General features: G+C 38.6%; 1 protein-coding gene across 1 annotated transcript in view; it reads right to left on the bottom strand.

Annotated features, from left to right (window-relative positions):
• Nucleotides 1-18,825, bottom strand: part of COL14A1 (collagen type XIV alpha 1 chain) — a gene marked incomplete at both ends in the record, with an annotated part of 120,352 nt that overhangs the window by 73,203 nt on the left and 28,324 nt on the right. Inside the window, 8 exons of the mRNA XM_082499253.1 lie at nt 1,385-1,514; nt 2,837-2,982; nt 9,171-9,300; nt 10,276-10,427; nt 11,814-11,975; nt 12,382-12,546; nt 13,833-13,952; nt 14,673-14,828. Of these exons, the coding sequence (XP_082355379.1) occupies nt 1,385-1,514; nt 2,837-2,982; nt 9,171-9,300; nt 10,276-10,427; nt 11,814-11,975; nt 12,382-12,546; nt 13,833-13,952; nt 14,673-14,828 (1,161 nt within the window). The remainder of the gene's footprint in view (nt 1-1,384; nt 1,515-2,836; nt 2,983-9,170; nt 9,301-10,275; nt 10,428-11,813; nt 11,976-12,381; nt 12,547-13,832; nt 13,953-14,672; nt 14,829-18,825) is intronic.

Genomic DNA, 18,825 nt, shown 5'->3' with positions numbered 1-18,825 from the left:
TCAAACACTGCAGTCATGAATCCTCAGCTTGTGCCAATGTATCTGGAATTTGCGTGTGATCTTCCATTCAATGTGTTAGCCAGGGTTACAGCTGTGCAGCCTCCAAGTTCATATGACATGAAGTGAATTCAGGCTGGCACAGTCATAAACTACATAACCTACTGTTTAGAATAAATGAAAACCAGATATTGGGCAGATATTGACCAAAAGCAAGAGGGGAGGGGGAAAAAAAAAAAAAAAAAAAAAAAACACAAGAGGATTGAGAAACTGTCATGGTTTCAGCTGGGATGGAGTTCACTTTCTTGCTAGTTGCTGGCTGGGGTTAAACCACGACAGAGACAAAGAAAGGGAAAAAGAGACAGAGGGACAAAGGGCCAAAGATTTGATTCTCCAAGCGTTAAGAATCTTCTACACTCATTTCAAGTCCACAACGATACCTGGTTGCAGTAGTTTGCTATTGGCGCTTGTCTGTCTACAACTGTCCTCTCAGAGATGAGCCAGTTCAAACAGCATTCCTAAAGCTTTTTCCACCATTAGTTGCTGACCTTACAAGCAATTGCTCTGGCCCTTCTTTTTCTTAGCACTCGCATGCCTGAACTTCTCTCACCTATTAAATGTAAGTCACTTTCACACTGGCTTTCCCATGCCAGGGCCGCAACACGAGAGGAAGCAATCACTCCGCTGCTGGGAGCAACAGAGATTTCACTGAATACAGTCCCAGAAATATCCCAGCAGCACAATCGCTTATTTTCAATTCCTTTGTCTTCCAAATGCTGAGGCTATTTAGAGGGCTGACTTACAGTGCTGTGTACAGTTAGCAGAGGACAGAATTTAGCCGGCAAAACTCTTGCTGCTTATTAAAATCACACCATCTATCATGAGAGCACAGGCCCTTTCCAACCCTTCGTTTACCAGATGTTAGGCAGCAGGGGTTGGACAGAAACCCTCTCTTTGCTTCTTTTCTGTCTGTACTACTACTGAGCCAGAGGAATGAACTTCTGCATCTGAGCAGGCTCACCCATACACCTGGTTCTCTGGCTACAGGAGGCTAAACAAAGCAGTCTAAATTTAGCTCTACGTGGTGACTTTCATTCACCTTCAGTGAGTTCAGGAAACTGTCAGTAGTTCCGCTAAGATCAACAGGGATATCCATAGCACCACTACCAACAAGACAGAAGAGTTTACAATCCTATTCCAAAACCAAACAGTTTTGTAGAAACTCACCTCCTCAGCCTCTATAAATTAAGTATTCTTAAGTACAGTTAAGACTTTGCTCCATGGATTATTCAAATCAGATTTTAAAATCAGATGTCTGTTCCAGTATTTGCAAAGACAGTTCTGAAGTTTTATTAACACCAAAGTAATATAGATATGTGCTACCTACATGTAGTTTCTTGTCCTGTAAGTGGATCACTAGCTTCTTCTCCAAACATGGCATAAACGGTGACTGTATATTCTGTATTTGGCAATAGTCCACCCAGTTCAAGATCTGTTGAGGCTTCCCCAATTTTTATCTAAAACCACCAGGAATAAAAAGGACATGTTATTTCCAAATTAGCTACCAACGGGAAAGAATCCTATTTACACACTTGAAATTAAATATGTGATCAAATGCTTTGCTGAGCATTTGTCCGATACTGAGCCTGTGGCACTTGGCCCAAGATTTTAGCATTTAGCACAATAATCAAAAGAATAAAATTGTCAAAAAGCCAAAAGCCAACATACAGGTAAGAGGACTTTAAAAGTAACTAGTGAGATTAGCAAGACACAATAGCCCTCTTTAGAACATGTAGCTATTAAGACTTTTTCATTCCCAGCTCCATCTTCTTTCATCTTTGGTTGTAGGACTGAAATGTCATAGGAGGAACGGATTTCTGTGCACACTAACGTTCAGATTTGTTGTTATTTAAGGTGTGTATCATTTTCCTCGTCCACCTCTTTACTGAGAGCCACATTAACACGGACTGACTTATTTACTGAAAAAAAGTCTTTCTTTGGGGTAGGGCTCAGTCCTCCTGAATCAGCTTATTTTTCAGGGAGGCCCCATTTTAAGGGAATTATGTGCTCACAGCCACTCATTTAGCATAGAGCACAAGTCTATGCGAGCTTTCAGTAGCTTCCACAAGTCTGCATGCCCCTGCATGCTTTTTAGTGTTCTTGCTTGAACAGAGATGTTGTACGCAATCTTAATTATGCATACAGAAACTTGAGCATAAAAACTTTTAAATCCCAGACCAGAAGTTCCATTGGAACTACGCTAGCAACCTTAGAAAAGCCTACTGGGTTTAGTATTTTAGCGAAAGAAGACTGGACTTTACCTTGTCCCACCTTCTTTTCCTTCTCAAAATACCTTCCCAAAATCACTTTTGATGGAAGGCATTATTTTTAAATTTAAAAATAAAGTTGAACAGAACTAAAAGAAAACCAATAAACGTCACATTTGCAAATTTTATTTACTTTAAAGGTCCTGATGAGAACAAAGGCTAAACTTGATATTCTTCTGATAACACACAGTAAATAACTTAGTTTTACTTCATTTTTTTTCTTCCTCTGTTAGTTTTATATGATGATACAATATCATCTCACTTATCATTTCAAAAGAGTCACTTTAATTCAGCTGAAATTGTTGCTTTTTTTATGGCAATGACATAAAATTAGTCAACTGGTACTTGCACTTTATTCATAGTCTGTAACAGTACTTAAGGCAGTACTGGAAAAAAAAAAAATCCAAAGTGTTTGCTGATCAAGTGGGAAGTTAAAGGCTATGTACTAGTTTATTCTTTAGAAGATTTCTTTTTTAAGTAATTGCTATTCAAATGAAAGCTCAATATATCACCTCCTTCTCATCTGCTGCCAATCCTTCTGTGAGGGGAGCATATAGGATCATGTAACCTGTGGCACCCGCTACTCCATTCCACTTTGCTCTCATGCTGCTCTGTGACACATCGTACAACTGCAGATCCGATGCCATTGGCAAGGCAACTACAGTGGAACAAGAAACAGACACTTCAGTTGTCTCACTTGAACAATCAATTTCAAAGTTTATTTTACCCCAAGAAACACAAAGGAATATAGCTCTCTCCAGGCATGGCAGTGCTGTCTGTATGCCACAGCTAAGAGCTGATTGGTACATAAAAGAACGCAGAATTAGAGAAACAAGGAAATTATGACCTAAACAATTGTAACTCCAGAGCAGATTTACCTCCTACAAAGCATTTCAGCTCTTTGTCCTAAATGGCTTTGAACATTTCACGTGGGAGGATTTCAGTTCTTTAAGCACCAAACCACTCTGTTCAGACCTCACCCTTCCTTCTCCCCACTCGCTATCAAAGAATGGGCATGGTTGCTATTAGGAAGAAGTAGTGGTCCTCAGAGGTGGCTCTTTCTGGCAATAGTTTCCAAGCCAGAGCGTGGGAGACAGCCATGATGTAGAACACCCTGGAGGAAACCTGAATGAGCAGGTCGCACACATGAAAATATTTTGACTACAAACTGTTGTGTGTTTAAGGCCTGGACTGTCCAAACTGGCTCCCAGGCCTATGTCAGTGGGATTATGCAAATGTGGGCAACATCATTCACTGCAAATCATGGTGATGCACCTGATAAGTACAACTCAGCAGGCTGAGTGAAATTCAAACGTTATTAGGAGGTTTACTTGTGATTTTAAGGCACTGTTACCAGAACATAGCACTAATCTGCATTCCTGAATATTTCTTTGCATTTCTGTAACTCTTTCAAGTAGTATTTTGCACTTCTCTGATTGTCCTCACTTTCTTCCTCTCACAGAATAACATTCCAAGGTCTCTCTCCACTGCTGTTACATCATTGATGGATCCCACCAGAATATCCAGTCACTGGAGAGATATAATAGAACTTTGGCTGCTCCTTTGGAGCTTCTACACTTGAGAATAGTCCCTAAAATGACTCAAAGGGTCTGAAAAAAAAAAAAAAAGGCGGCAATTGGTAATTTATATCAAACTTTTCCTATTAGGAACTCTAAGAGACTGTAATAGGCTAGATGTTAAGCCTCTACAAAGCTCTGCTTTGCATGTTTCTGAAGCATCTGATCTGCAAACACAGATTCAGCAATCAATTCTAATTACAATGTTAATCAATTTACAGAGCTTCTTTAATCTCCTTGTCCAAACAAAAATTGCAGCCTGTCTAGCTGACATCTCCAAGAAGAAGTCTATCTAGCACATTACCTTCAACAAGCTCTAAAAGAGGTTTTAAGTTCCCACATACAAAACATGCCAGCCCGGTCCTTTCTTGTTCACTGAGGCCATCCACTCAGTCTCTTGTTCAGGTCTGTAAACATGGGCAAAACTTCAACCCAGGCCTCTCTTTAGGTTTCCACTTCCAGGTTACCCACCTATCTTCACTGCCTACCTCCATCCTATCTAAACCCTTGTTGATGTGTTGATTTATATTCCCATGAACACCCACAATTCCTTTAATTATAGGCAGAAACTACACAAACATTTTCAAATGTATTTCCAGCTCCTCCCTCAGAGCTCCACTCAGACTTCTGATACCTACAGAAAGAAAGTACATGTTGAGATATTCTGAAGGCGCTTCCTACCACATTGTCTCATTCCTATTCAAACTGTCCCAGGATCACAAAGAGAGTATCCATCACTTGTCCTTTTCCTTATTTTGATTCTAAAAATCTACAAAAAAGTATCATCTAACTCATATTAACTGATAACTCATATTTTAACTCTCAACAGGAACTCGTAGATACTCTGGCAATATAAATAATAATTAACAAAGAGGTGATTGGAAATTAAACAAGTAGTATTTTCTACTGGAATTTTCAGCTGAAGAGCTTAGAATCTCAAATACAAATATGCAATAGATAATGCCGATTTGCATCTTGGACAGTTATCACAGTATCCTAACACTCTGGTAACATAGGCAAAAATTAAACCTACTAAAAACTAACTGGAATAAGCTAAAACAAGTAAAAACATATTTGCAGCAAATTAAAGTGTTAATGCATTTCAAGTTTATTTCAAGTTAGAAGTGACTATTAAATCAGAAACATTTCAATTATCTGTACGTCATGTATATTGAATGTGTCTATTTAGATTTCACATACCTGTAAGGTATTTTCAATGTTCTATATGAACAAGTGTGATTGGTGGCTATTTTAATACAGAATCATAGAATCATAAAATTCCCTAGGTTGGAAGGGACCTTTAAGATCAACTAGTCCAACCATCAACCTAACATCGCCAACACCACTACTAAACCATGTCCCTCAGCACCATATCTATACATCTTTTAAATACCTCCCTGGGCAGCCTGTTCCAATTCTTATTAACAACCCTTTCAGTGAAGAAATTTTTCCTAATATCCAATTTAAGTCTCCCCTGGCACAACTTGAGGCTGTTTCTTCTCGTCCTGTCGCTTGTTACTTGGGAGAAGAGACCAACACCCACCTTGCTACAACTTCCTTTCAGGTAGTTGGAGAGAGAGATAACGTCTACCCTCAGCCTCCTTTTCTCCAGGCTAAACCACCCCAGTTTCCTCAGCTGCTCCTCTTCAGACTTGTGCTCTAGACCCTTCACCAGCTTCATTGCCCTTCTCTGGACACACTCCAGCACCTCAGTGTCTTTCTTGTAGTGAAAGGCCCAAAAGTGAACACAGTTTTCGAGGTGGGGCTTCACCAGTGCCGAGTACAGGGGGACAATCACTTCTCTAGTCCTGCTGGCCACACTGTTTCTGATGTCAGGATGCTGTTGGCCACCTGGGCACACTGCTGGCTCATATTCAACCAGCTGTCCACCAACACCCCCAGGTCCTTTTCCACCAGGCAGCTTTCCAGGCACTCTTCCCCATGCCTATAGGGCTTGTTGTTGCGCATGGGGTTGTTGTGACCCAAGTGCAGGACCCGGCACTTGGCCTTGTGGAACCTCCTACCATTGGCCTCGGCCCATTAATGCAGCCTGTCCAGATCTCTCTGTAGAGCCTTCCTACCCTCAAGCAGGTTGACACTCCCACCTAACCTGGTGTTGTCTACAAACTTACTGAGGGTGCACTCGATCTCCTTGTCCAAGTCATTGATAAAGAGAACCGGCCCCAATATGTCGGTATCTCACACAAGGCAGGAATGTAAACTACAATTTTCTCCATTAGGATAGTAAAAAATACTCTCAAACTGCAGGTATTTTATGACGTGCAGTGATTAATATTTGCACATGTCAGACTATTACTTCCAACACACTATCAAAGACAGCTGTATAAAATGCTTGATGCTGCATGACCTTGGGGTGTGATCTGATCGGATCTCAGAAAGCCAGCAGGGCTGGGCTCCGTCAGAACTTGATTAGGTGACTTCAAAGGAATACCAGGTGCAATACAAAACCATCCTGTTGGCTCAGTATGTGACTGTTCTCTCTGCCTCAATAAATTAAACAGGTCCTAACACCACATTATGGGGTATAACATGGCTGGAGATGACATCTTGGGAGACCGAGACTAAAATAGAAGCCTCAATTTTATATACTCCTAATTTATTTTCAGATCAGGAAGTTTAGCACTGACACAGAATCAAAGAACGACTGAGGATGAAAGGCACTTCTTGAGGTGGTGTAGTCTGACTAATTTCCCTGTTCAGTCGGGGTCAGCCAGAACAGGTTGCTCAGAACTGTGTCCAGTTGGGTTTTAAGTATCTCCAGAGATGCAGACTCCACCACCTCTCTGGACAACCTACTCCCATGTTTGACCACCATCACAATAAAATCATGTCTTCTTCTGTTCAGATTTAATTTCTTTTTTTTTTTTTTTAATTTGTGCCCATTAACTCTTGTCCTGTCAGTGGCCACTACTGAGAAGAGTCAGGCTTCTTCTTCTTCATTCCCTCCCATCGAGGATTTTTACACATTGATAAGATCACCCTGCACCTTCTCTCCTCCAGACTGAACAGCCATAAGCCGTCTCAGCCTCACCTCTTATGAAAGATGCTCCAATTCCTTAATCATCTTTGCAGCCTTTACCTGGACTCACTCCAGTGAGTCCACATCTCTCTTGTGCTGGGGAGACCAGCACAGGATCAAGCATCAAGGTGTGGCCTCATCAGTGCTAAGCAGAGGGCAAGAATCACCTCCCTCAACCTGCTGGCAATGCAATCCAGGAGGTTCCTGGCCTTCTTTGTGACAAGAGTGCATTGCTGGTTCACAGTAAGCTTGTTGTTTACCAAGACCTCCAGGTCCTTCTCTGCAGAGCTGCCCTCCAGATGGTCACATCACAGCATGTATTCCTCCCCACGGGAGGAGCATGTATTCCTCCCCAGGGGGAGAACTTTGCACTTCACTTTGTTGATCTGCATGACATCAAACATGTTTTCCCCTTCGTATAGCCATGCTGACTAATTCCAATCACCTCCTCATCCTTTGTGTATTTGTGAAAGGGTTTCAAGGATTAGTTGCTCCATCACCTTCTCAGGGATGAACCAGCCTATAGTTCCTCAGATCCTGCTTCACAAAGGATCGACATTTGCTTTCTTCCAGTGTTCAGGAACTTCTCCCAGTCACCGTGACCTATCAAGAATAATCAAGACTGTCCTCACAATGACATAGGCCTTCAGCGCTCACAGGTGCAGCCCATCCTCTTCCAGACTTTTGTGTGTCCAGTTTGCTTAAGTGCTTCCCATACTAGTGCTCCTCAAATGAGGGTAAGACTTCCTCTTTCCAGACTTTCCCACTGATCTCAGCAGTCTGGGATTTCTGAAGGCAATTTTAACCAGTAAAGGCTGGGTCAAAGAAGGCATTAAGTACCTCAGTGTTTTCCCTTTCATTTGTCACCAGGTCCCCTGTCCATTCAGGGGCGGGCCCATGTTTTCCTCAGTCTTCCTTTTACTGTTTATGCACTTGTAGAGTCCATTCTTGTTGCTCTTCATATATCTTGCCAGATTCAGCTCCAGGTTAGCCTCAGCTTTCCTAAACCTACCCCTGCAAGATCAGCCAGCAACTCTATACTTCTGGGCCATCTGCCTCTTCTTATACACTTCCTTTTTATGTCTGAGTTCTGTTAGGAGTTCCTTGCTTAACTGTGTTGGCCTCCTGTCACCTTTGCTTGATTTCCTACTTGTCAGTATGGACCTTTCTTGAGCTTGTAGGATGTGATCCTTGGGTATCAAGCTACTCTTCTGGATCCCTCTCCTCTTCAGGGCCATATCTCTTGCGATTCTTCCAAGCACCTCTCTCTCTCTGAAGAAACTGATGACTCTTATCCTGAAATCCAGAACTGTGGTCCTGCTTTTTGCCCTCCTCCTTCCTCCTGAATTCCACCATGTCATGGTCATTACAGCCAAGGCTACCTGTGACTTTAAAACCCTCCATCAGTTCTTCCTTGTTTTTAAGTATCAGCTGGAGCACAGCACCTTCTCTTGTTCCTTGAAGATTTGAGTCAGGAAGCTGTTGTCAAAGCACTGTAGAAATCTTCCAGATCGCTTGAGCCCTGCTGTGTTGTTCTTCCAGCAGATATCAGCTATTGATATATCACATACTGATTTTCCGGCTCCTAGTTTGAACTAAAAAGTTACTCTTTACTTCCATTCCCAATTATCTGTTATATTTACTAAAGAAGTAACCATATTTTGTATACAAATGCATAAAACTTATGATCAATAGCAGCACATTATCTCAGGTACTAGCATAGTTTTCATTATAGAACCCAAAACTGTAAATGTATTTGTTCTAACAATATCCCAAGTCACCATTTTACAGACAGAAAATAACTGAATCGTTAAGAAAGGAACTTCCAGAAGTTACCTTGAAATCTTTGGCACTGGTGGGAATCACAAACAGGTATTTCCGGTCCCACCTAATCCTCCCCCTCATGAGATCACCTTCAGCCACAAACCTAATTTATAAAGCTTGGCTCCACACCCAAAGTGTAGGAATGTTCTAATTTAGGGTTCAATACAATTGACTTCAAAGTTCAGCCCAGCGATAAAACCTTTCTCAGCGTTTAAATAATCACAGAGCATTTGGACTTAGGAATTTAGCCCAGAATTAATTCAAACGGAAATTAATTTAAGGCAAAAGCACTAAAAGAAGCTAAATTGAAACAGATTTCCTTCTGCATTTCTTTTTCACAAAGACTAATGCTTGCACAATATGATTAAATGCAGTCAAATCCATAACGAACATAAGGATACTTACGTGTAGTTTCAGTTCCACGGAGGCCCTCACTAGCAGCATTTGAGTATATAGCAAATACAGCTATCTGGTATTCAGTCAAAGACATCAGGTTTTTCAGAACTGCTGTTGATAAGCTTCCATCTACTACAACCTGTTTAGAAGACAATTCAACTAAATACGCATAAAGCAAACTACCTATATTAGCATCAAATCAACCCCTCTTTCAGGTAATTTTTACACTGGCATCTAAGAATCAATATACTAAAGTTCAATTCATAAAGGTAGCAAAAGCGATCTTGATTTATGTACAGTAAGGTGTCTGAAAGAACAGCAACGATATACATAATCAAAGTGTTTAACTGATATAAGTAGCCATTTAGAACAAAGGAATTGCTTAGATAAATAAGTGTATGGACTACAGTTTAAGAGTGTATATTGGGCACTTTTTAATGTAAATACATCATCATAAATATTCCTTTAGTACTACATATGTACACACACAGTTCTTCAAATTGACATTAATACATATCCATGCTGAAAAGTTTCTAGTACAAAAAGAAATAGAATACATCCTTAGTTAAATCTTTTTGCTCTTCTGCCTTTCCCTTCAATTTTGTAAGTTGGCAGCTGAAGCCAAAACCTTGTTCTACTGCATTTTTTCCTGTCTCCAGAATACCTTAGTCCTATTCAAATAAACACCTCTCTCCAAATTTTCAATGACCAGTTGTAGACATTCCAAAATATATACCCGTATCATCTTCCTTTTATGAATTATTTTTTTCTTAGAACTGAAAATCTGGCTTACTATCAGCTCCTGCCTCTTCTGTTCTTGTAAACAGAATGGTGCAGGGGAAGACTATAGAATTGGTTCAAGAAACCATATATTGTAAGCAAAAAAGCAGTTCACTGCACCCCCCGAAAGTGCTCATTGTTATAGCACATTTACTTTAAATGACGTGACAGAAAAACAGCCTGGCTACTATCTAACCTTCACCACCATCCACTGTGACCGTATCTCTTTTTTGTAGTGGGCTTCAGAGCCCACACAGGGAATTTCAGGGATTTTCTGTCTGGGTAGTTCTTGCTGTTATATTAAAAATTTCTTAGAAGCTTTTCCTCCTATTACCTCTTCCGGTTGTCCTCCTCGAGTGGGATAGTACACAACCCTGTATTTTTCCACTTTGCCTGGTGCATGGGTCCAGCTAACACGGAATCCTCTAGCTGTTACCTCAGACGTGACCAAATCCGAAGGAGCCCCAAGTGAAGCAACAATCGTTCCTAGGTTAGAGACAACACAAATTTTCAATTCCCCTCTGCAAAATAATTATTTGGTTTGTTGTATTTGCTGGAGCTCCAAAGATTGCTCCTCATCAGAATATCAAATAATTGACTACTCCACATTTATTTAGGTCATTTTAAATGGAAACAAAGAACTAGGAAGTACCGCACATGGGTTTTCACTGGGATTAAGCCTTCCTGGTCTTTCATAAACCTTTATATGAAAGAGACAAAAATACAAAACTGTCCTTCCTCCCATCACTTTTTCAAGCTCTTTTTTTCTGGTTTTCTTTTTCAGGTTGCTTTCCTCCCAGTCACGAAAAACATCCAAGTACATATACAGCTGTGGTCTCCTGTGCGCCTCTGCAGGTTGGAAACTGATATGCTGCCTGTCAGCAGACTGAAGAGATGTGGTGAACGGTCATCTTCTCTGGCAATCATTCCTTTCCACAAAGATGTCTCATCTCTCTATGGTTTTTCCATCCTCTCCCTCAATTTCCCAACTGACTGCTTACTCTCCCCACAAGACACAGATAACATTCTGTATTTCTTCCAGTTTCCAAGTGAATAAAAGAGGAAAAAGATGGAATGAAGCCTTACTAATACACATTTTTTCATCGCACAGGTAGAAATATGTGTGAAGACAGCCTTCCTTACTGATATACATTACAATTTTATTGAAAAATCACTCAGCATTTCTGTGATATTACAGAATCACAAACCAAGCAGTACAAACAAAATCCACTGAAGCTCTTCAGAAAGAACTTCCTCAGGTAGGACTGTTTCTCTGACAAAGTGCAACTTTTTTTCATAGCTATTTCTTTTGTTCAGAAAAAGCAAAAAAAAAAAAATTGTAGTCAGAGAATGCTTTTTTATATACAATTTTCTTAAAGATCTTTTCTTATGCTCTATTTTTTGTGTATTAAATAAGAATTTAATAAGATTAAAAAATCCTTTATCAGGAAGGGATAAAATAGTCTTAATAGTTGAAAATTTTGAAAACTTATGAGACAACAAAAACAGTAAGTTAGAGATGGAAATCACAGCACAAATGTTAACAATTCCATGTGCAGCTGTTAAAGTAATTCATCCTCAAACCTGTGTATTATAAAAAGTTTTTCCTTACCCACCACTTGGAAATAGTTACAGCAGAATGAACGTATATTTTTGTATTTTTGGTACTACCAAATACCATAATATTTACCACTAGAATAGAATAGAACACACCTAGGAAGATAACTTCCCTGACAATGTGCTTTCTTGTGAGCAAAAGAATATACAGCATGAGACAAGTGCCAGAAGCCAGCTTAGAACTGCAGGTATTTGGAATAGGATTGGTAGCTCTAAGTTCATATCAAGTTACATTAGATCTTGTTTCTTATTCACCTTTGATTTCCTTTTCCTGTTCCTCTACTCGTGAGCACACTGTTCTGGTAAGACCTTCAACAATGGTATGCATGAAGTTAAAGTCAGCAACGTTGTAGACATGTGTGCTGTCAGGTTCAGAGGCAATCTCTTTGAGTTCATTTATATCTGCATTCTTTACACCTTTCATTAGAAAGAAAAATAAAGAAAATATTTGCAACAACAACAACAAAAAAAGAATAGAATCTTGTATGCATAAGGATTGATAAAAAATAACTAAAATCCAATTCAATTTTTTTAATGACCAAAGACAGATTGCTCTGTCTTTAAGATGTTACTTCAAGACATTAACATCTGCCAGTGTAACTGACATTTTTTCAGCTGTCTCCCAATAACGTAGCATCCATGTATATTGCGAAATTCCAGTTATAGCAGCAATGAATTGGAGAACATATTAAAAGAATATTTAAATTAATGATGATTACCAGATATAGACAGAAAAAGAACACTTCCTTAATATAGAGGGCAACAGATACAAAAGTACCAGACTATAGTGGGACACAACGCATGGATGTGGCAGAATACACACCAATAGCAAACAGCTCAATGCCAGCATCTCGTAGGTTTTTCGCAGGAGGGATAACATCATCTTGGGACTTTCCATCAGTGATCAGTATACCAATTTTAGATACTCCAGGTCTTGCACCTGCTTCAGGTTTAAAGCTGTTTTCCAAAATGTAGGTTAAGGCAAGACCTAAAAAAAGAAACATTTTAGAAGACTTCAAGAGGGAAAGTGTCCATTAATTTAGCTAATATCACAGTGTTTGTCTTTCCACTCAATTTAAAAATCCTGAGCAAATTTTTAATGAAGAAAAAATATAAAATAAGAATTTATTGACTGAAAGATTAAATTCCAACAAGCAATCTAAACTACAGAGAAGGTGACATTCATCTTTAGCAGCCTTTTGATTAATCAATGTCTTTTAAACTGGCTATGGAAACCTAAATTGACCTTCCCTTTCTTTAATTTGTTTGTTCTTTCCAAATGACAAGCTGAAGAAAAGCTTAAATAAAGCTTAGGGAGAATCTGATTTTAATAACTTTAAATAATTATTTAAAGGGAAGGAAGAAGAACCACTCCTCAGGACAAACTTACATGTCACAATGAGATACTATCTGAAAACTCTCTTAAGTCTCCCACAGTGAAGGTTCCTAACTCACCTTCTTCTAACATCCATATAAAGTAATCAAGATATTTTACTACTTGCTGCCTCACGGTAATCTCATTCCTAGAATCATACTACAGTCCTTCTGTCCTTTGTCCTACTGCAATCTCTCCTTCTACCAAATTAAAAGCTGATGCAGAAAAAGAAGGAGAATCTTTCACGTTCTTTCTCCCCTTCCATCCCTGCCAAAAAAAAAAAAAAAAAAAGAAAAAGAAAGAGAAGAAAGAGGAAGGGGCAGGGTCTGGGTCTTTGGATAGATCATTCTCCTGGCAAGGCAACCAATATTACTAACTGCTGCTTTGATGATACTGTAGTTGTATTCAGAGACTGTATTTTTTCCCAGGTTGACAGGCATCCCCCATTTATCCATCACTAAGTGTCTTCTAGGGCTTCAGTGCTCTAACTACTAAAAGGTCAATGGAAATCCAAAAGCCCCAGGTGATCATTTGAAAAGTTACTATTGCCAGTTGTCAGACATTAAAACAACATTCTTTCCTTCTCCAGAATAAAGCTCTGTGCATGAACTCTATGAATGGATTTCTCATTTTCTTCCTAGCAGGTAAAAGGTTTTACTTCCAGCACAGAGGTTTCACGTATGTTTTATGTGACCCTGTCCTGACCAGAAAGATTTCCAGTGAAGCCAGTGAGACAAGCACTTCAGAAAAGACTTCACTGACATTGAATAAAGCCATTAGCAAGCTGCAAACCCCCTATCCTTTTTACCCTTCATAATAAGCACTAACACTTCTTAGTCTGTGCAGCAGAATATTTTTTTTTTTTAAATAACAGGCAAAAGCTAAAACATACACTGTACCTGTTAACGTATTCCCTCCCTTATATGGCAGATTACGGACTGCATCCAAAACAGCATCTTTTGTGCCATAGGCATTCAAATGCCATTCAATTCGAGGATCACCGCTGTACTGTGCAAGACCTAAAGAACCAGAAACAAAGGTAAGCCATTAGGCAATAAAGGTGTTTGGTTTTTTTTTTTCCCAAGTATTTACACTTTATGTATTTGGTTACCAACAACTTACCACAGTAAGCTTACCATAAGTAGCTTTGCCACCATACTAGAAAAACTGCATTGCTTGATGCCAGAAAAATAGTATAAAGTTATTCCTAGTGGCAACTCCTCAATTTATTTTCTAAGCCTTTCTTTCAAGTGCTAAGGAAAGTAAATGAGGAGTACACAACTTTTTCAGAGTTTAGTAAGATTCCAAGAAAATGTTTTTTGAAAATGAACGATTTTATTTAATATGCTTTTGATCAGACTAAAATATAAGTAGCAGAACAGAAATGTAACATTTGAGCCAGTTTAAATCATGAGAAAAGCCATCCATTACCACATTCTTCCTGCAAAAATTAAACTGCAAGGGTTTGATCTAATGCTGACTGAAGTCAGTAAGACTGTTTCCACTGTTTTTTCTTTTCCACTGACATTGCATGAGAGTTTACTTCAGCTGAGTATCACAGTAAACTGTGAGGAATTAACAGTACAAACATTCCAGCAGCATTACTTCTATGATAGAAGTGCTAGTTCCAGGTGAGGATGAATCTTGCACAAATAAGTAGCATTAAGCTGTTTACTATCCTGAAATCATGAAATTTTTCTATTGATACAAAAATACTAAGAAAAAGTAAGGCACCTTACCTACTCTCGTTTTCTCAGATCCCACATTGAAAGCAGAAACCAGATTTTCCAGAAACAGTCGAACAAGTCTGAAATTGAATCTGCCAATACTCCAAGAACCATCTACCAGTATCACAATATCTGCAATTGCTGGAGTTTTACAGGTAAACAGGCTCCCTGTAAATCATTAAAATTAAAACAATATTGTTAATCCAAAAATAAAATTGTAGCTCAATAAATGTATACCTTTCTCCTCCCACTAAGCTTAAAGATTTCTTCCACGAACGAAGTGAGAACTAAAGCAAAAATCACTAAATGTATTTGTTCTAAATTCAGTAACAGAACAGTTTGGCCATTATCAAATTCATTTTTTTCATTAAGCTGTTCAAAATTTCTGTTGGGATACACATAAAAAAAGAAATGCTCCTTCTAAAAATATAATACTACAATCAAACCAGCAGTTCATTTTCATTCTCAAGAATATACATACACAGTATACAGTTCATGACACTTAAGATTAGGTGTATACAATGCAGAGAGAGCTACCTAGAGATGCAGACATCCAACAAAGTTAAAGACCCCTTTTATAGTCAACATAGAAAATTAGGTGTTTCTATACATCAACAACTCTGTAGAAAAACTTCTTTAGCTGCCATTGTAGACTTCTAAAGTTAGAAGTGAATCTCACCCTGGGAGTCTAGAGTAAAATTAAAGGCCAATTGAATATGCTGTATTAAACCTAAGTCGGAGGCACCCAATACAGCAAAGGTAAACTGCAAAGATCTCAGATTCAAATTCACAATCTCTATGAGAACTAGCACCACGTGAAGATTTAGTTATACACATATATGGAAAAATACACAAAAATCAGAGAGCATTAAAAAAGCAACAGAAAAGACCTGATGAGAATTAGCAGAGACACACATTAATAGTCTCTAACCAATGGGGAAATCGGAGGAAATGGGAGAGATCAAATTTCAAGATAAGCCACAAGGTTTTTAGGGATACAGATTCTTCAGAAATTGATAAGTCTAAACAAAATTGCTACATTCAGTTCAAGAAAATGACAGGAAGGGAAGTAAGAGAAAGGAAGAGGTCTCCATGACCTCAGACAGAATTGCCACATCCCACAGAAGTGGCTGGGTGACTGTAAAAGTCAGGCTGCTGAAACAGCGGGTTCATATTGTAGGGAGGGAGAACAAATGAGTGATGTTATGCAGGTATACCAAACAAGAGCTTGTGTTTGAAGTATTAAAATAGCAAACTCCCCACCAGATGGACTACAGAATAAGGATGGAAGTGGCTAGGAAAGCAAAGCATGTTAGTAGAAAAGGTATCATGCATCACAAACCATTTCGGTCTGAAAATGATGTCCCTGAACACAGCAAAAAAACCTGCAGATTAGTGAAGTAAACTGCAGTCCAACTTTTATCATCATTTTTTTCAGGATCCACTATGTAAATTAGTTGACAAAGGATACCAACACCTTACGTGGTACGAACAGGAATCACCAAGTACTTTGCTAGAAATAAACTGATCTTGAGCAGAGACGCTCAGCAAATAAAAGAAGTAATTCAGTGAGAAATAATCAAAAAGGGGCTTGCATTAGCTCACAAGCAGCTCTCCTATTACAGAGAGGGAATAAACCACATGGTTAGCAACTCAAAACTTTAACAGCATATTATTAATGACAATCTTTTCATTAAAGACAAAATTATACTCTCACAGGCAAAACCAATCTGATTTGCAGAAGGACTTAAAACAATTGGTAATAATCAAGAGTTAGATTTGTTCTGTAGTGTAAATCCACTTAGCAAGAAACTCAATCCATAAAGTTACAGTTAATGTCTTAAACGTGTACTAAAGATGTTTTTAGAGGAGCAGGGAACATTTCCTACGTGCAGCTAGCAGTGTAGAATAAGTTCTAAACACATGACAAAAATTCCACTTACAAAGAGGCCAAAACAAACATTTTATTTTAGTTTTTACAGTACAAGACAACGCTATTTGAATTGGCAACACATTTTAATGTATAAACACTGGGGAACATTTAGTAAGCATCAGAAAAAAATCTTAAATTGGAAGATAAAGCCAAAGGAGGTCAAAATCTTTCTATCACTGAAGTCAACAGGAAAACTTCCCCTTGATTTCAGTGGGACTGGAATCTGTTTTGTGATTTAATAGGAACTTACTAGTCATGGCAAAATTCATGTTTTAAGTATCTTTGCCAAATGAACTTCCTGTTAATCAGCCCACATTACGTGCAGTATTTGTCTCCCATTAACATGCAGTTCAATTGTGCAATTCTCACGCTGGCCATAATTAGCTTCTTAAGCTTCAAACAAACTATTGGCAAAGTAAAATGCTACTCAACACCAGTAAGAATGATAGAACCAGATCCCCGATTCACATCCAAGCAGCTGTACCGCAGCACAGATGTACCTTTTCAGTATGACCCCAGCAGTTCATATAGCCCAATGAAGCTAACAGGATTTGTGTGGCTGTATTTCCCTTCTCTACTTCTAAAAATCTTATGCTTACTATGAAACCCAGTCAGTGTCCTAGGTCTTACTCATTTCACATCAACAAGTTTTGCCTGCAAGGCTTCTTTAATCCTGTAGTGACAGCTTTATGAATAAAACTTTTTATTTGTTTTAGTAAATCCATTCAGTGCAGCAAAACCCGAAGAATAAAGAAAACAGTAACGGCATTCCTTTCAATGTTTTATTTCCACATCATCAGATCAGTGCAAATAGTATCATTCAATTATTTTTTGTTAAAATAGCATCTGTGGTTTGATCCAAGATTGTACTGCAATGTCACAGAATGTGAAAATTTGATTCGTTCTTCGCAGATAGGAGATACTTGTTGAATCTTTTCTGCATAAAACATTTAGGTTTTGTTACTTCTGTACACCCACTATTTGCTTATGCTTTCTCCTTGTTGTATTTAATAGAATTGTAGAAAGTTCCCTAAAACGGAATAAACAACAGTGAGATATTAAACAGAATAACATGCTGTATAGAAATCTTTAAAACCTGATAGGAATACAAATACCGTATCATCCTAGTTTATAAAGTTAGTCTAAAAGACACAGTATGTAGCAAATAATTTACACACCCCACTGAGATTAGTCAGTTTCCATTACCAGTTCTAGCAAATGTCTTTTTTAATAATCTTTCCATACAACCATACATGGTCATGAATTTCTATAGGGTTTGGGGATAATTTTGAACATTTTAACTATCTAAATATAACTTCAAAAGGCAATTTTCTCAAAAACATTTCTTAAAGGAGGATGACAACATATAACTCCATAGAAAAAAAGCTTCCAACGCTCAGTATTTCAGCCCACTACAAGTTTCGATACTGTAATTGGGTTGTGCATATTTCCCTTTTACTCAGTTATGAAGAAAACAGAATACAGAGAGAGACTGTACCACTTTCCTCTGAATTATACAATACTCACCAGTTTCAAGAGCAGGACAGTACGGAGGAGACCAGTTACCTAATTTTGTATAATGTTTCTTAATGTTATATAGATAGCATTATTCTACTGCAAGTGCTGCATTCCACAAGAAACAATAACAGAGTCTGTCATTTTTAGGTTAGAGAAAATGACAAAATTGCAAACACCTAAAGTCAGAAAAAGAGCTTATATATTTTACACCAGCAACTGTCTTCAGTGCATCCACCTAGAATGGATGGAGTTTCATGGAGAGAAAGGAAAAAAATAATGGATGTTCTGTAACTAACTTACAATCTTCCTAGTGTTATTTGACAGAAGAAACTTGCCACTCTGCCAGGAAGCTGAGGAGGAAAAGGCTTGGTCTGCTCATTTCTGCATGTCACAAATGAAGGCACAGGCTCAAAATTTTACGTCCAAAGACACCAGCATATAACTAAAGGCTACCAGCAATGTATTAGGACAAGATATTTGCACAAAACCTGCTTCAGTGTTGCCAACAGTCATCATCAACAATTTTGGTTCCTTTGTTTCAGGGAAATCTTTCAAAGAATAATCAGCATCGAAGGAATTTTGTATCTACCTAATGAAGTTTCCTGCCTTTGATCCCTCAAGCACCCAGACCCTAAAGGTGACACATTTGTTTTCAATTCCAACACGCAAGTGCTATGGCACTATCAAGACCCATGTCAGAGTTTGGCTGAGAGC

The sequence above is a fragment of the Vanellus vanellus genome (genome assembly GCF_965231255.1).
Source record: "Vanellus vanellus genome assembly, chromosome: 2".
Lineage (NCBI taxonomy): Eukaryota > Metazoa > Chordata > Aves > Charadriiformes > Charadriidae > Vanellus > Vanellus vanellus.
Note: the sequence above shows the minus strand (reverse complement) of the source record. Positions and strands in the feature narration are given on the sequence as shown.